This window comes from Symphalangus syndactylus, chromosome 14 (genome assembly GCF_028878055.3).
Source record: "Symphalangus syndactylus isolate Jambi chromosome 14, NHGRI_mSymSyn1-v2.1_pri, whole genome shotgun sequence".
Taxonomy (NCBI): domain Eukaryota; kingdom Metazoa; phylum Chordata; class Mammalia; order Primates; family Hylobatidae; genus Symphalangus; species Symphalangus syndactylus.
In genome coordinates, this window is record NC_072436.2 from 10547962 (window position 1) to 10566049 (window position 18088).

The 18088-nt window shown below is 55.3% G+C and overlaps 1 protein-coding gene across 7 annotated transcripts in view; it reads right to left on the minus strand.

Annotated features, from left to right (window-relative positions):
- The window catches only part of ITGB4 (integrin subunit beta 4), a 37407-nt gene that overhangs the window by 8813 nt on the left and 10506 nt on the right, over nt 1–18088 (minus strand). For all 7 annotated transcript variants that reach the window (XM_055241934.2, XM_055241936.2, XM_055241930.2 and 4 more), the window contains exons 11-27: nt 17838–18002; nt 17572–17648; nt 16129–16331; nt 13626–13729; nt 13394–13492; nt 13088–13217; nt 12339–12461; nt 12137–12243; nt 9707–9740; nt 9350–9541; nt 8960–9063; nt 8570–8628; nt 8369–8392; nt 6881–7029; nt 6610–6789; nt 5516–5664; nt 316–520 (exon numbers count right to left, since the gene is read on the minus strand). In XM_055241934.2, coding sequence (XP_055097909.1) covers nt 316–520; nt 5516–5664; nt 6610–6789; nt 6881–7029; nt 8369–8392; nt 8570–8628; nt 8960–9063; nt 9350–9541; nt 9707–9740; nt 12137–12243; nt 12339–12461; nt 13088–13217; nt 13394–13492; nt 13626–13729; nt 16129–16331; nt 17572–17648; nt 17838–18002 — 2104 coding nt within the window. The remainder of the gene's footprint in view (nt 1–315; nt 521–5515; nt 5665–6609; nt 6790–6880; nt 7030–8368; nt 8393–8569; nt 8629–8959; nt 9064–9349; nt 9542–9706; nt 9741–12136; nt 12244–12338; nt 12462–13087; nt 13218–13393; nt 13493–13625; nt 13730–16128; nt 16332–17571; nt 17649–17837; nt 18003–18088) is intronic.

Consider the following 18088-nt stretch of genomic DNA (forward strand, 5'->3'; position numbering starts at 1 on the left):
AGAGACGAGGTCTCACTATGTTGCCCAGGCTGGTCTAGAACTCCCGGGCTCAAGTGATCCTCCCACCTCGGCCTCCCAAAATGCTAGGATTACAGGCGTGAGCCAGTATACCCAGCCCATTTTGCAAAAAAAGGATAAGTATGTTCCAAATATTGCATGGGACATACTTATCCTACCAACGTGTACGTTGTTTATCTGAAATTCAGATTTACCTGAGCGTCCTGTGTTTGGATTTGCTAAGTCTGGCAGACCTAGTTGAGAGAGCCCCAGTCTTCCCTCTCCGCCTGCTTAAGCCGACCCCCAGGCTCTGCCTACCTGGGTCCCTGATGATGATGGTGGTGGAGTGGGGCTGGCCCAGGTGGGCCCCAAACTTAGGGTTGCTGAGCTGGACGTGGAAACGGCGGACCTGGCGGCCCCGCAGGAGGGAGTCAACCTCTTGCAGCTCCAAGAGCTTCACCTGTAGCTCTTTCCAGGCCTCCCCAGGCTGGAACAGCAGCTCGCCCTCCACGGGGATGTAGTCCTGGGAGTGGAGGGGGTCAGGGTCAGGGTCATGGCTGGGGGCTGAGGCAGGAGTCACGGCCACACGCTCCCCCCCAACCTCATGGACACTGCTTGCTGGGTGGAGTACTTACATGAGGTTCAGGTTTTTGTGGTTTTTTTTTTTTTTGAGGCGTGATCTCACTGTGTCGCCTAGGCTGGAGTGCAGTGGCATGATCTTGGCTCACTGCAACCTACCCCTTCCAGGTTCAAGTGATTCTCACGCCTCATCTTCCCAAGTAGCTGGGATTACAGGCACCTGCCACCACGCCTAGCTAATTTTTGTATTTTTAGTAGAGATGGGGTTTCACCATGTTGGCCAGGCTGGTCTCGAACTCCTGACTTCAAGTGATCCTCCCACGTTGGCCTCCCAAAGTGCTGGGATTACAGACATGAGCCACCATGCCCAGCCATGTTTCTCTTTTTTTGTTTGTTTGTTTGTTTTTGAGACAGGGTCTCACTCTATCACCCAGGCTGGAGTGTAGGGGCACAATCACGGCTCACTGAAGCCTTGACCTCCTGGGCTCAGGCTATCCTTCCCCTCAGCCGCCTGAGTAGCTGGGACTACAGGCGTGCGCCACACCTGGCTAATTTTTTTTTTTTTTTTGTAGAGGCATGGTTAACCTATGTTGCCTAGGCTGGTCTTGAACTCCCGGCCTCAAGCGATCCGCCCATCTTGGCCTCCCAAAGTGCTGGGATTACAGGCGTGAGCCACCCATCTTCCTTTTAATGCCGTGGAGCTTGCCTGAGCTTTCCAGGATAAGAACTGGGAGGAAAAAAAAAAAAAAAAAAAAATCCTTCACATAGAAGACCACTAGGTGGCACTTCAGGGCAAGATTTCAATTCCAGGCGCAGCAGCCAGGGCCATGGCTGGGGAGGCAACCTCATGCCACCCAACTCAGAAAGTGAGACCCATAGTTGTAAAACAAACAACAAACAAAAAACAAAACATCAACAAAAAACAAACCAGGGAGCTGCCTGCAAGCAACCTACATGGATACTTCAAAAACGTCAGTGTCATTAGCCCGGCATGGTGGCCGGTGCCTGTAATCCCAGCTACTCGGGAAGCTAAGGCAGGAGAATTGCTTGAACCCAGGAGGCAGAGGTTGCAGTGAAGCACTGTACTCCAGCCTGGGCGACAGAGTGAGACCTTGTCTTAACAAAAGTCAGTGTCACAGAAGACAAAGCCAGGAAACTTTTCTAGATTAAAGGAGTCAAGACACATGACAAAAGTCAATGCCAATTCCTTGATTAGTTACTGCACTGGGGGGGAAAAAGCTATAAAGGACATTACTGGGACATCCAAATAAGGGGACATTGGAATATGGACCTATTTTATTTTATTTTATATATTTTTTGGGATGGAGTTTTGCTCTTTTGCCCAGACTGGAGTGAAGTGGCACAATCTCAGCTCAGTGCAACCTCCACCCACTGAGTTCGAATGATTCTCCTGCCTCAGCCTCCCTAGTAACTGGGATTACAGGCACCCGCCACCATGCCCAGCTAATTTTTGTATTTTTAGTAGAGACGGGGTTTCTCCATGTTGGTCAGGCTGGTGTCAAACTCCTGACCTCAGGTGATCCACCTGCCTTGGCCTCCCAAAGTGCTGGGATTACAGGTGTGAGCCACCACGCCTGGCTGGAATATGGACTAATTTTATAGTACTAATTTTAGGTACTAGTATAATCAATGTGAAGATACAGATGTCCACATCTCTATCTATATTTCTATGTTGCTATCTATATATTAGCAATCGGTGAATCTATGTAAAGGGTAAATGGGTGCTAGTTTTATTGTTCCTTCCATTTTTCTGTATGTTGAAGTTTTTCAAAATAAAAAGGTGAGAAATTAAAATGTTTTAAAAAACAAATATCAAAGCTTTTTTTTTTTTTTCTTTTCAAGACAAGGGTTTCACTCTGTCACCCAGGCTGGAGTGCAGTGGCACTATCTCGGCTAACTGCAACCTCCACCTACTGGGCTCCATTTCAGCCTCCCGAGTAGCTGGGACCACAGGTGCACACCACAACACCCAGATAATTTTCTGTATTTTTGGTACAGACAGGGTTTCGCCATGTTGGCCAGGCTGGTCTCGAACTCCTGATCTCAAGCGATCCGCCCACCCTGGCCTCCCAAAGTGCTGGGATTACAGGCATGAGCCACTGCACCCAGCCTCAAAGCATCTTTATACAAGTGTAACAGGATAGCCAGAAGGCAAGGCAAAAGGATCATGTTATCCTAGGAGTTCAAGACCAGCCTGGGCAACATGGGGAAACCCTATCTCTACTAAAAATACAAAATGGCCGGGCGCGGTGGCTGATGCCTGTAATCCCAGCACTTTGGGAGGCCGAGGTGGGCGGATCATGAGGTCAGGAGTTCAAGACCAGTCTGACCAACATGGCGAAACCCCGTCTCTACTAAAAATACAAAAATTAGCTGGGTGTGGTGGTGCGCACCTGTAGTCCCAGTTACTTGGGAGGCTGAGGCAGGAGAATCACTTGAACCCTGGAGGAGGAGGTTGCAGTAAGCTGAGATCGCGCCAGCCTGGGCAACAGAGTGAGACTCCGTCTCAAAGAAAAAAAAATACAAAATTAGCCATGTGGTGGTGGACATCTGTAGTCCCAGCTACTTGGGAGGTTGAGGTTGAAGGATTGCTTGAGCCCAGGAGTTCAAGATTGCAGAGAGCTAGGACTGTGCCACTGTACTCCACCCTGGACTAGAGGGAGACCTTGTCTCTTAAAAAAAAAAAATTATTCTTTGGAATTTTTATGGGAGGACAGTGGAAAAATAATGAGAACAGTTCCTATCAATAAAAAGAAGTAAATAAAAATAGGATGTGGCCAGGCAGCCCGGGCCTGCTGACTACATGCTCCCCTATGTTTGCCGAACGGGCTTGTGGGCCCAGGGAGGTGAGACTTTATTACTTCTGAGATAATTTTTTTTTCTTTTTTTGAGACGGAGTCTCGCTCTGTCGCTCAAGTTGGAGTGCAGTGGCATGATCTCGGTTCACTGCAGCCTCCACCTCCTGGTTTCCAGCGATTCTTCTGCCTCGGCCTCCCAGTTAGCTGGGATTAGAGGCACGTGTCACCATGCCCAGCTAATTTTTGTATTTTTAGTAGAGACAGAGTTTCACCATGTTGGCCAGGCTGGTCTCGAACTCGTGACCTCAGGCGATCCGCCTGCCTTGGCCTCCCACAGTGCTAGGATTACAGGCGTACGCCACCTCGCTTGGCCTTTTTTATTATTATTATTATTTTTAAATAGAGACAGGGTCTCATTTTGTTGCCCAAGCTGGCCTGCAACTCCTGGGCTCAAGTGATCCTCCCACTGTGGCCTCCCACAGTGTTGGCATTACATGCGTGAGCTACTGCAATGAGCCAGGTTTTGTTTCTTTGTTTTTTTGTTTGATTTTTTTAAAATTAATTATTATTATTTTTTTAGACAGGGTCTTACTCTCTTGCCCAGGCTGAAGTGCAGTGGCATGAACATGGCTCACTGTAGCCTCAACCTCCTGGTCTCAAGTGATCTTCCTGCCTCAGCCTTCCAAGTAGCTGGGTCCACAAGTATGCAGTACCATGCCCAGCTAATGTTTAAATTATATGTATAGACATGGTCTCACCATGTTGCCTAGGCTGGTCTTGAACTCCTGGGTTCAAGTGATTCTCCCACCTTAGCCTCCCGAAGTGCTGGGATTACAGGTGTGAGCCACCATGCCCGGCCTTTGTTTTTTTTGTTGTTGTTGTTTGTTTTTTTTTTTTTTTGAGACAGAGTCTCGCTCTGTCGTCCAGTCTGGAGTGCAGTGGCGCAATCTCGGCTCACTGCAAGCTCCGCCTCCCGGGTTCACGCCATTCTCTTGCCTCAGCCTCTCCGAGTAGCTGGGACTACAGGCGCCCGCCACCACGCCCGGCTAATTTTTTGTATTTTTAGTAGAGACGGGGTTTCACCGTGTTAGCCAGGATGGTCTCGATCTCCTGACCTCGTGATCCACCCGCCTCGGCCTCCGAAAGTGCTGGGATTACAGGCTTGAGCCACCGTGCCCGGCCTGGCCTTTGTTTTTAATTATGGATTTGTTGCCAACATTTAAAAACTAGAAAGGCCAGGTGCACTGGCTCACACCTGTAATCCCTGTACTTTGGGAAGCCGAGGTGGGCGGATCACTTGAGATCAGGAGTTTAAGACCAGCCTGGCCAACATGGCAAAACCCCATCTCTACTAAAAATACAAAAACTAGGCCGGGTGTGGTGGCTCACTCCTGTAATCCCAGCACTTTGGGAGGCCGAGGTGGGTGGATCACTTGAGGTCAGGAGTTCAAGACCAGCCTGGGCAACATAGCAAGACCCTGTCTCCCCAAAAAATTAAGAAGCAAAAAATCCCCACACAAAACAAACAAAAGAAACAAAACTATGAAGGCTGTAAACCCAGCCCAGCCTGTGTGCCACCTGATGTGGCTGTACCCCAGCACTGGGGCTCAGCAGTGAAGGTGATGCTGGTCTAGCCGCGGCACTCCCTGCCTTGAAGGGTTGCTCCTGCTGCTTGGCAAATTGTGGCAGCCCTTGGGGAGTCTGGCCTGGGGACATGGGGTCTTCGATCCCAGCTCAAGAAGCCCAAAGCCCCCCGGACGGGGCATATAGGGGGAGTTTATCTCCAAGAGGTTTGGCTACCCTGTGGATCCTGGGTTGTAGGAGGGGACAGGAATGGTCTGGGCAGGTCCCTGACCCATGAAGGAAGAAAGAGCCCTCTTGGCCTGAGTCCCTGGCAGCAATGGGGCCTCACCCAGGGTGTCACTGGCACCCTGGGCAGGTGAGACTCCCCTGCCACAGGGTGGCAGGAACAGGTGGATGTGTCCTTGGGAGGCCAGCCAGGGGCACGGCCAGCATCCAGGGACTCAAGCAGCTGCCATGTGCTGCTTTGTCCTGGGAACCCAATGCAGTGCCCACGCAGCCCCCCGGGCTGCACCCTCGACCCTGTGGCGGAGCCTCACCCGGTTGCCCTGCGCAGTGCCATCCTGTGTGCGGTAGGAGACCTGGGACTTCCCGCCGTCCAGGACGCGCCGGATGACAGGGATGCGGGCCACCTGGTCCCCGCGGCTGACCGAGAACTCAGGCTGCTCAAAGGACACCACGTCTCTGGCTGCAAGGAGCCCGGGCATTGGTCAGAGCGTGCTGGGCCCAGTCCCTTCCCACCTCCTGCTCTCCTGCGGCCCTGCCCAGCCCAGCCCAGAATCCAGGAGTCTGCTTGGTTCCCTCTATGCATTGCCCTCTGGGAAGGGCACAGGGGCGAAATGGAAAATCCTTCCAGAAAAAGGTGAGGGGCCAGGCGCAGTAGCTCGTGCCTGTAATCCCAGCACTTTGGGAGTCCGAGGCAGGTGGATCACCTGAGGTCAGGAGTTCGAGACCAGCCTGGCCAACATGGCGAAACCCCATCTCTACTAAAGATAGAAAAATTAACTGGGTGTGGTGGCGAGTGCCTGTAATGCCAGCTACTCGGGAGGCTGAGGCAGGAGGATCACTTCAACCTGGGAGGCAGCAGTTGCAGTGAGCCAAGATGGCGCCATTGCACTCCAGCCTGCATGGCACAGCAAGACTCCGTCTCAAGAAAAAAAAAAGTTGGTCTGGAACAAAGTGTCCAGCAGACATCCTGGAAGGGCCAGGCAGAGGAGGAGGCCAGGCACAGGCAGGACCAGAGATGGAGCCCTCAGCCCCAGGGCTGGAGCAGAGCAGGAACAGGCCTGAGGCCTGTGGCTTCAGGCACAGGTGGGAGGAGGGGTCAGATGTCCACGGTGCGATGCCTTGGCCAACCCCTCTTCTAGATAGAGAGGAGAAAGGGGCTGGCCTTTATGACGATGCAACAGAAGCTTCCATTTACTGAGCGCTCACCACCAGGCACTGTGGCGAGGTGAATAGCCCCGTATTCCGTAAAAGAGCCCTTACCCATTTTACAGATGGAGAAACCAAGGCTTGCAGACGTTAAGTGACTAGCCCAGGCCATGTGGCCAGGTCGCAATTCCACTTAAGCAGGAGAAACCAGTGCCCCGAGCCCCCGTCTGCCTCCCCACCTCTCCCCACCCTGACCCACCTTGCTCCTTGATGATGGTGATGTTTACCAGGCGGCGGCCGAGGGTAGCAGTGCCCGCGGGCACATCGATGGCCTCCACCAGCAGCTGCTTCTCGTCGTCATCCTCAGGCCGGATAAAGAGGGGCACCCGTACGTCCACCAGCTCCACGCCCTCCTGGAACTCCACCATGCCCCGGGCGTCTGGGTGGGGGTTTGGAGGTGGTCAGAGGTGGGTCACAGGGCCACACGGGCGGGAGGTGAGAGGCAGTGGCACAGGGACCCGCCCTCCTACCCTGGTCTGCAGTGAGGGTGTAGTAGCCGGGGGCCACCTTGAGGTCGTGGAAGGCCCTCTGTTCCACCTGCTTCTCTGTAAGCTTCAGCAGGGCCGGCTTGGCCGAGCGGGGCGCCATCAGCACTGTGTCCACAATGGTGTGGTCTTGCCTGGGTCGAGGGTGGAGGGTTCAGGCAGCGGAGGGATCAGGCTGGCACCTGTTGCCCTGTCCCTCCTGCCTGTCCTCTCCCCTTCAGGGGCCAGGATGTAAGACAGCAAGAAGTGCAGGGTCTTCAGAGGCAGGCAGTGCGCCAGGCCTATGCCAGCCCCATGCCCTTTCCCCTGCAGCCTCAGCCCAGCCATGTGCCTCCCTGTCCTCAGTGTCATCCTCTGTGAAATGGGCTTCACTGCCCACCTCATCAAGGGCTGGACAGCAAAGATGCTAAGGGTGTGAGTGCTCAAGCCAGGCTGCCACGGCCCCAGCCTTGGCTCCAGTTCTCGATAGCTGGGTAACCTTGGTCAAGTCACTTAACCCTTTTGAGCCTCAGCTTCCTCATCTGCAAAATGAGAACAGCAGTGATATCTACCTCACAGGCTTGACGAGAGGGTTGGATAAGATAACCACACATGGAAAGCCCTTAGGACGATGCTTAGCCCGTAGCAGGATCAGAAATTCTGGTCAGCCATTCTTTTTTTTTTTTTTTTTTTTTTGAGATAGATTCTTGCTCTGTTGCCCAGGCTGGAGTGCAGTGGTGCCATCTCAGCTTACTGACCTCTGCCTCCCGGGTTCAAGGGATTCTCCTGCCTCAGCCTCCCAAGTAGCTGGGATTACAGGCATCTGCCACCACACCTGGCTAATTTTTGTATTTTTAGTAGAGACGGGGTTTCACCATGTTGGCCTAGCTGGTCTTTCACTCCTGACCTGAGGTGATCCACCCGTCTCAGCCTCCCAAAGTGCTGGGATTACCGGTGTGAGCCACCACACCCAGCCAATGGTTCTTACTGATGGCCATGTGCTGTGATTCTAGCTCTGCTGTCCCTGCATTGAGACCCCTTCCTCACTCCCTCTCTCTCCCCGTGAAGGGCCAGGACTCGGAGTAGGACCTGGGGAAAGAGGTATGTGACCTGCTGGCCCATCCTCTCGGTAACCTGCCTGGCCCCCAGAGGTGCACCCAAGATCAGGGTCTTGGACCCTGGAGCCGATGGAGATGGGTACCTGCTATCGCTGGTACTGGGTGGGGGGCTGGACAGTTACCTATATGAGGGCAGGGACTGGGTTGATTTGCTTTTAACTGCTCTAGTCCAGGGGCCACTTCATAGCAAGCACTTCACATTAGCATTTGTTGAAGAAGTGGTCAAAGGAACGAATGAAGGTCTGAACCCGACGGACACATCCAGCCCTCCCTTCCTATGGGATGGAGATGGAGTAGGGATGGACGAGGCAGCGGCTGGGCTGGGGACAGGCGGGCAGGAAGTGGGGGCTGTCTCACCCGCGAGTCTTCTACTCACTTTTTCCCGGCATTGGGCTGCTGCCTGTGAGGACAAAGAGGGCGCTGTGAGCTAGATAAGCCCTGATAGCCCTGATAGCCCTGATAGCCCTGATAGCCCTGATAGCCCTGAAGTGGAGGCCTGATCTGCCTGGGGGCTTCAGCTCCTGGAGTCAGCGGTAGGAGCGGCTCCCCAACCCAACCCAGGCACCCCGGGGCTCACCGGAACTTGGTCTGCTGGAGCTTGTGTACACCGGAGATCTGCCTGTAGACCTCGTTCAGCTGCCAGGCAAGGGAGGGGCGTGAGGCTGAGCCTAGGCCACCCCATGGCAAGCCCTCAGGCTGGGGACCCAGGGAGCCAGGCAGCCTCCGTACCCAGAGGCCCTCAGGGTTGGCTGGGGCATGCCCCATGGGGCCGTATCCTGGGCCCGGGCTCTGGCTTCCAGCCCTCTGGAAACAGATCCCAGGATGCCCCCTGCCAGGCACAGGTCCAGAGAGGCCCCTCTCCGCTAGTGAATGAATCTCCGTGCCACGACCGCATTCACTCTGCCCTGCCCACCCCACCCGCCCTCATACCCACATCTCCGGCCAGGCCCAGCTCCTGGGTCCTTACGTTCTCCTCCACCTCCTGGCGAAGCTGGGCGCACTCCCGAGTGTCGGGCTTCAGCAGGTTCTCGGTGCAAAGGCGGGCCAGGCGCAAGGACAGCCCATAGGGAACTAGGGAAAGGCGGTGGGAGGGGGTGAGATGGAGGTGGCCAGCCCCCTGCATGACGGGCACCACAGAGCATCCCTCCAGCAACCATGCTTGGATCAGGGGACGCCTGGCCAGCAGGCCACGCACACCGAGGCATGAGGTTCATAGCACCATCCGGACAGGGCAAAAGGTGGCTGAGCCCTGTGTCTGCACCCCATACCCAGAGAAGAGGTGTGCTGTGATCCCAGATCTGGAACAGAGGGCCCGAAGGGCACTGCCCAGAGCTGTGGCGCCCAGCCCTGCCCTCACCCAGCTCTGTGGGGTTGATGCTGGCAGCATGAGTGGCAAAGCCAGGCCGCTGCATGTTGTTGGTGACCTTCCAGCGGACCACATCACGGCCCTTGAGGTTCCCGCTGCGCAGCATGGGCGTGTCCAGGTGGTCGGAGGCCATCAGGTTCTCTCGCAGCATGTAGTGATCTTCCTTAAAGCCCACCATGTGACCTGCAGGATGGGGTCGTTAGCATGGCACCCCTCCCTAGACCTGCACAGCCCAACCTCTTCAGGTGGGACCCCAGAGCCTCCAGCCTCTGCCGTTCCAGGCTTGGCTTCCCTCCACCCCAGCTCAGAGAAAGAGCAGTCAGAGCCCCTGCGATGCCAGGCCCATACCTCGGTTGCAGCAAGGGAGAAGTGCCAGGCAGGCCTAGGAGACAAGGTGGGTGAGGGTGAGGCCTGAGATAGCTGCTCTGGCCCAGATAAGCCCTTCCAGCCACCCTGCCCCATGCCAATGGTCCAGAGGGGTGACAGTGCCTCCCCAGACACCAGAATATCCAGGTGGTGGCAGGGTGTAAGTATGGCACACAAGGGCATAGAGGGGGATGGGGGCAGAGGGCTCCCAAAGTGCGCTGTGGAACCTTCATCCTGCCGGGTGCTCTGTAAAGGTTCTGTGGTCAGATTCACTTGGGAAACACTGACTTCATTCCCCACGTCCCTCTTGCAGGTTAGAACTATAGCAAAACCTCTGAGAAGTCCTGCAGAGAAGAAACTTTTTCTTTTTTCTTTTTTTTTGAGACAGGGTCTCGCTCTGTTGCCCAGGCTGCAATGCAGTGGCACGATCTCGGCTCACTGCAACCTCTACCTCCCAGGTCAAGCAATTCTCCTGCCTCAGCCCCCCTAGTAACTGGGATTACAGGCGTCCACCTCCATGCCCAGCTAATTTTGTATTTCTAGTAGAGATGGGGTGTCACCATATTGGCCGGGCTTGTCTCGAACTCCTGACCTCAAGTGATCTACCCGCCTTGGCCTCCCAAAGTGCTGGGATTACAGGCGTGAGCCACTGTAACTTAAACAAATTTAAGAAACTTGTTTCTTAAACCTTCTTTTTTTTCTTTTTGAGTCTCACTCTGTCACCCAGGCTGGAGTGCAGTGGCGTAATCACAGCTCACTGTAGCCTCAAACCCCCAGACTCAAGTGATCCTCCTGCCTCGGCTTTCTGAGTAGCTGGGACTACAGACACGCACAACCGTGCCTAGCTCAAACCTATTTGATCACATAACTCCTTGCCTATGTAATGCACGTTAATATCCCACAACACTGGGGGTTACTACGGAGTGTGGTCTGCCGCCTACAATCCCCACTCTGAGCCATGCCATCCTCCGAGCTTTTCTCTCTCTTGTCTGTTCTCCCCAATGACCACTATCTCTGGAGGGCAAAGACCTTCCTTCCCTGTTGTGGCTCCCAGGCCCTTTGCACGTGGCTGACCCCAGAGCAGGCGCTCTCAGGGATCTGGCCACCGATGGCTGATGGAGTGGGGGTCCTGGGCAGGCACTAGAGCTGGGGAAGATGTGGGCTCAGCTTGCCTCAGCCCCTTCTGAGGACTGTGCATTTATCACCTGCCTCTCAGCCCCAATTTCTCCATCTGTCATAGGGCATAGTGACCTTGCCCCACTGACCTCATGGGGTGATGGGGGGCGGGGAAATGGAGTCATGTGGACATGCTGTGGCGACAGCACAAAGAGGAACACTGAGCTAAGCAGAGAACGGATGCTGGCAAGGGCTGAGCTAGGGGCTGGGGCTCCAGGATGATTTGGGCTAGGAGCTCATGGGCATCATCATTACTGTCACTCGGGAAGCTGGATGGGGTTGGTGTGGGTCTTGCCAAGGTGGGGGCAGGGATAATGGTGCATGCTATGTATGGGTCAGTCCTTTCTGAACTTCACTTATTTAAGCTTCAGCTCCACTTTCTGAGGTCAATTCTTTTTTTTTTTTTTTGAGGCGGAGTCTCGCTCTGTTGCCCAGGCTGGAGTGCAGTGGTGCGATCTCGGCTCACTGCAAGCTCTGCCTCCCGGGTTCGTGCCATTCTCTTGCCTCAGCCTCCCAAGTAGCTGGGACTACAGGTGCCCGCCACCACACCCGGCTAATTTTTTTGTATTTTTAGTAGAGACGGGGTTTCACCGTGTTAGCCAAGATGGTCTCGATCTCCTGACCTAGTGATCCGCCCGCCTCGGCCTCCCAAAGTGCTCAAAGTGCTGGGATTACAGGCGTGAGCCACCGCGCCCGGCTCTGAGGTCAATTCTATGATCTTCATTTTACAGATGAGGGAACTGAGGCATAGAGAGATTAAGTAATTTGCCCAAGGTCACACAGCTGGGACCAGAATCCAGACAGCTGGACTCTATGGGCTGAAGCCTCTGGCTAGAAAGCTGCGGGAGTGGGGATGGTGGGTGGGCTGTTGGGGGAACCATGGGGAGGCCAGGGACCCTGGTGGGGGTTGGGGACCCTGAGGAGGACCCTGATGGAGGGTGGAGACCCTGTCAGGGAGGGGACCCTGGTGAGGTGGGGACCCAAGAGGGAGTTGGGGACCCTGGGGAGGTGGGGACCGTGGTGGAGGATGGGGGCCCTGTTGGGGTGGGGACCCTGGGGAGGTGGGGACCCTGGAGGGGGTTGGGGACCCTGGGGAGATGAGAACCCAGGCGGGGGTTGGGGACCCTGGGGAGATGAGAACCCAGGCGGGGGTTGGGGACCCTGGTGGAGGGTGGGGGCCCTGTTGGGGTGGGGACCCTGGGATGTGGGGCCTTGGGAGGGACCCTGGGCTCTCACCTTGCAGCAGGCGCAGTACTTCCAGCATAGCAGCAGCAGCAGGGCCAGGAGCGGCAGGAGGAGGAGGAGCAGGGGGATGAGCCACCAGAAGGAGCCCGGAGGGCAATCTGGAGAGGAGAGGAGGCAGGGGGAGTTGGTGCCTGTCCTCCCCACCGAGCTCTGACAACACGCCCCCTCCCTGCGCCCGGCCCCACCAGCTCACCCTTCTTCTTGTGCACCAGGACGGTGCTGTTGGGCCCAGGGGCGCCGTCGCCTTCCATGGTGTAGCTGTAGGTGCAGTCGTCATCCTCGTCCCGGAAGGAGCAGCGCACCACCACCTCCTCGGCTGTACCCACAGCCAGTCGGCAGGGCACCCCAGCCACACCCCTCCGCCCCAGAGGACCCCAGGGTCTGGTGAGGGGCCCCTGCTCTGGGATCGGCCTCACCCACGGCAGGGCCCCCTGGGGAAGAGTGCAAGTCCTTGCCAAGCCGTGCTCTCACCTGGCACAGGAACGGGTGTGGTGGGGCTCCCCTGCTCAAGAGCATCAGAGCCTAGAAACCTCCCTCCCCCACTTCCCTGACCTGGACATCACCCAGGAGCTCAGGGTCCAGACAACGTATCTGATCTCGAGGAGGGGAGGCTGTGTGTCTCCACAGCGTGACCATGTACCCCTGCTGCGTGTGTGCCCCTGCCCAAGTCAGGTGCCTCCCACCAAGACTCTCGGTCCCTTCCTGGGCCAGACTGTGTCCCATCACCTGGGTCCTGTGCCTCCTGCTCAGGCTTTTGCCCTTTTCTGGGACTCGGTGTCCTCTATCTGGGTTCTGTGGTCCCTCCCAGCTCTGGAGTTCCTCTCTGGACTGTGTGACCTTAGCCCAGACTGCAAACCCCTGTCCAGGTGATGACACCCTTGCCCCGCTGGATGCCCCCTGCCTCGGCTCTCAGCAACCCCAACCCTCAGCCCTTGCCCCTACCTCTCTTAAGCTCGTCCACCATCTTGACCTTGAAGTTGCACTCCTCACACGTGCGCCCCTTCTTCTCCCCAGTGCCCCACGCCTGGCACTGCACGCAGGAGCGTAGGTCCTCGCAGAGGCCCGGGTGGATCTTGGCGGGGAAAGGCGGGGCAGACAGGCACTGTGTTGGGTGGGCCTCTGCCAGACCCCCGCTCCCCAAACCTCTTGCCCTTGGCCAGCTCCTGTGGCATCAGGCTTAGCCCCTCCTGCCCACCCTGCCCTGTGCCCGGGGTTCCCACGCCCACACCCCGTAGGTCCTGGCCTCACCGCCGAGTAGTTGATCTCGCAGATGGTGTCCGTGTAGAGTGACTGCTGGTGGCAGTGGCAGCGGCCACACTCACAGTGGCCACGTCCATTACAGATGCCCTGGGGTAGGAGGGGGCACCAGTGAGCCAGCTGTGCCCCATCCCTGCCTGCTCCCTCTCCTCTCTCCATAGGGTTCTCTCTGGAGAGGGTGGGTGCTGCTGACAGACACTGTCTGTCTCACGCCCAGGCCTACCCCATTGCTGTCGATGCAGGTGGCATTGCTGAGGGGACAGTCACAGCTTGGGCCTGTCCAACCAGGTTCACACACACACTGGCCCATAGAGCAGCGTCCTCGGTCTGCAGAGAGGGACAGGGAAGGGAGATGAGAGCTACATCTGCGCCTGTAGCCCAGGCTACTCACCTGGCAGGGAGGGCCTGTGGGAGCAGAGCTGTGGGAGCCAGGATGCCGCTAGCCTGGGGCAGAAGTCATCTCTTCCTCACTTTCCTGGAATCTCCTTCCCTCCATCTTTGCCTCCATCCTGCCTACCTTCCACTCTGCAGCCAGAGTAATTATCTCAAAACAAATCCAATCATGTGGCTCCTGCTGCCCTGGCTAAGAACCTCTAATGGGTCCTGGCCAATGCAATAAGGTCAGAAAAAGAAATAAGATGTATAAGCATTAGAAGGTAAGAAATAAGGCCAGGCAAGGTGGCTCACGCCTGTAATCCCAGCACTTTGGGAGGCTGAGGCGGGCAGATCACAAGGTCAAGAGACTGAGACCATCCTGGCCAACATGGAGAAACCTCGTCTCTACTAAAAATACAAAAATTAGCTGGTCACGGTGGCACATGCCTGTAGTCCCAGCTACTCAGGAGGCTGAGGCAGGAGAATCACTTGAACCAGGGAGGCTGAGGTTGCAGTGAGCCGAGATCACGCCACTGCACTCCAGCCTGGTGGAGAGCAAGACTCTGTCTCAAAAAAAAAAAAAAAAAAAAAAGAAAAGAAAAGAAAAGAAAAAAAGAGAAAGAAAAAAAGAAATAAAACTGCCAGCTGGGTGTGGTGGCTTACACCTGTAATCCCAGCACTTTGGGAGGCCGAGGCGGGAGGATCACTTGAGCTCAGGAGTTCAAGACTAGCCTGGCCAACATGGTGAAATCCTGTTTCCACTAAAAATACAAAAATTAGCCGGGCGTGGTGGTGGGCCCCTGTAATCCCAGCTACTTGGGAGGCTGAGGCAGGAGAATTGCTTGAACCTAGGAGGCAGAGGTTGTAGTGAGCAGAGATCATGCCACTGCACTCCAGCCTGGGTGACCGAGCAAGACTCCATCTCAAAAATAAATAAATAAATAAATAAATAAATAAATAAATATATAAATATATAAATAAATAAAATAAAATTGTCTTTATTTGCAAGTGTCAGGAACATGTCACAAAGTATCCCGAAGAATCTACAGATAAATTATTAGATTTCATAAGTGTTTAGCAAGGTAACTGGATACAAGGTTAATATGCAAATAGTTAGAAAATGAAAGTAAAACCTCCAGTGACTCCTTTTTGTCCAAAGGACGAAGTCCTCCTCCGGACTAGAATCGAAGCCCTTTGTACTCTGGCCCTGCCTCCTTCCCCAGAGACACCTTCCTCCCTCCCTCTGTCATACCTCCCTCTGTGCCACTTGTCTGCCTTTCTCCAGTGGTGCCCAGTTCTCTCTTCTGTTTCTCTGAGCACACGCAGGGACAGACAGTTGAAGAGAAGAAATGGTGAACAAAAGCAAGAACAGAAGAAACAGTAGAAAAGCAGGGGCTTGGAAAGTATACAGTGAGTGCTTCATAAGTATTTGACGAGTAGATTTTCATTCATCCTCCTCCATTCAACTACCAATCCTTCCATATGTCCTCTTGTCTGAGTTCTGTGATCCTGCCTAGCTCTGATGTTCCTGGCCAGAGTGTATGCCTATGGCCTGGACTCACGGGAATACAGAGGAAGCTCCAGGCCCTCCACGTAGAAATTTAGCATCTTTGGGCCGGGCTCAGTGGCTCACACCTGTAATCCCAGCACTTTGGGAGGCTGAGGCAGGCAGATCACCTGAGGTCAGGAGTTCGAGACCAGCCTGGCCAACATGGTGAAACCCTGTCTCTACTAAAAATACAAAAATTAGCCGGGCATGGTGGTGCATGCCTATAGTCTCACTTACTAGGGAGGCTGAGGCAGGAGAATCGCCTGAACCCAGGAGGCAGAGGTTGCAGTGAGCCGAGATTGTGCTATTGCACTCCAGCCTGGGCGACAAGAGTGAAACTCTGTCTCAAAAAAAAAAAACAAAAACAGCAACGACAACAACAACAACAAAACCCACAGGAACTTAGCATCTTTGGAGAGGAAAGATCATAATGCCATATACCTGCCAGCCATTGGAGGGCTGAGCTGGGTGGCACCCACTCTAATGAGATAGGGGTGTGGAGAAGGCAGGTGGGCATAGAACTGAACTGCCAGAGAGAACCTCAGGGGAGTTGGAATCTTAAAACCAGGGGTAAGTCCTGCCAACAGTGGCCTTGGGCATGGACGTTGCAGATGAGGGAAGTGAGGCCCAGGTTGGGGCAGGACTCAGGGGCGGCCCTCAGGGCATCCAGAGTGGGTTGGGCCTGAACTTGGGGATTCTGATTCCAAGTCTGGCTCTCCCAACCTGGCTCCTGATGGGAAGGTCAGGCTTGCTGTCCACTCCCTACCCCGCCATCAGCATTGACCGCAGTTGTTGTGCTCACCATTGCAGAGGAACCCGGAAGTGCGGGGACACTGGAAGTTGTCATACTCGCAGAACTGACCCTCGTAGCGGCCTTCACCGTAGCACACACAGTGCCCGCACTGGCACTCCCCACGGCCCGAGCACGGCTTGTCCTCGCCCTCCCGCAGGCAGGGCTGAATGTCACTCAGAGAGCCGGTGGAGCAGTTGCAGGTCTGGCCACTCCTGAAGGAGCAACTGGTCACTTCCCCGAAACAGCCCAGGAGGAAAGCTGGGGCTTTTACTGTCCCATTTTATTTATTTTATTTTATTTTTTTTGAGATGGAATTTCACCTTGTCGCTCAGGCTGGAGTGCAGTGGCCCAATCCTGGCTCACTGCAAGCTCTGCCTCCCAGGTTCACGCCATTCTCCTGCCTCAGACTCCTGAGTAGCTGGGACTACAGGAGCCCGCCACCACGCCTGGCTAATTTTTTGTATTTTTAGTAGAGACGGGATTTCACTGTGTTAGCCAGGATGGTCTCGATCTCCTGACCTTATGATCCGCCCGCCTCGGCCTCCCAAAGTGCTGAAATGACAGGCGTGAGCCACCGTGCCCGGCCTATTTTACTTTTTTTTCAAGACAGAGTTTTGCTCTTCTCGCCCAGGCTGGAGTACAGTGGCATGATCTCAGCTCACTGCAACCTCCGCCTTCTAGGTGCAAGCAATTCTGCCTCAGCCTCCCAAGTAGCTGGGATTACAGGCATGCACCAACATGCCCAGCTAATTTTTTGTATTTTTAGTAGGGATAGGGTTTCACCATGTTGGCCAGGCTGGTCTCGAACTCCTGACCTCAGGTGATCCACCCACCTCGGCTTCCCAAAGTGCTGGGATTACAGGCGTGAGCCACCTCACCTGGCCTGCTGTCCCATTTTACAGATGAGGAAACTGAGGCTCTGAGAGGGCCGAGGCAGCTCCCAGTCATGCAGACAGAAGTGGCTGAGCTGAGACCTAAACCCCAGTTCCCTGTCATGTCACCCCTTCCAGTGTCCTTTCCTCCCTGCTCTGCCTCAAGTTGTGGCGAGGTTGCCCAGTGTCCTGAAGCTAAAGCCCTTACCGCCGTGCGTTTACGAGCTTTCTTCTGATCAGGCAATATGACACAGGACTCAGAATACCAAAGTCACGGAACAAAAAGGAAGTCTCCCTCCTGTGCCTATCCCCCAAGATCCAGACCCCAGCCCCAACAGCCAAACCATCTCAATCCTCGCACCTCTTTCTAGAGACAGCCCATATATCTCTGTATTTCAAAGTGCTTTGACCTGGGTTTGACCAACAACTGGGTGTGCCCTGCCCTTAGCTGTTTCTTTGATTGCCGCCCCACCCCCAGCCAGGTGTACAAGGTACACCCAGGGCCAGGCACCTGCAGGAGCTCAGCCTTCCCATTAGGGGCCACTGGTGTCCTGGGGGCCCAACTCCCTTCCCCACTCACCAGCCCTCACTGCACACACAGTGTCCACACATGAAGTCTCCATTGAAGCTGCAGCGAGCTGACCGCACCTCTTTTTGCTGGAATGAGAGAGACCATGGTGGGGTGCATTGGGGGAGCGGGACCGGGGCCACTGGACACTTCTGCTCTCCTGTGTGCCTCGGGAAACCCCGCAAGGGATATGGGGCACAGGAGTCCTGCTTCATTCCTCAGGGCCCCTGGGTGCTTGGCTCAGCTCTCCCCTCCCTCCCAGTGGGGCTGCGTCGTACTAGCTCGCAGGTGCACACATCACAGATGATGCTGGCGTCCATCTTGAGGCCATCGGAGAAGGAAGGTTTCAGATGGACGTTGCCCTTCTGGTCCTCCTTCGGCAGCTGGCACACGTGCGTCCCATCCACGTGCTCGATGGCCCGCAGCTGCACCTGGTATATACCCTGCAGGGGCCCTGTGGTCAGCCAAGGCAGGCCCAGCCCCAAGGACCAGGGGGCCACTGATGCCTGAAGGCCCTCGGCCCCCAAGT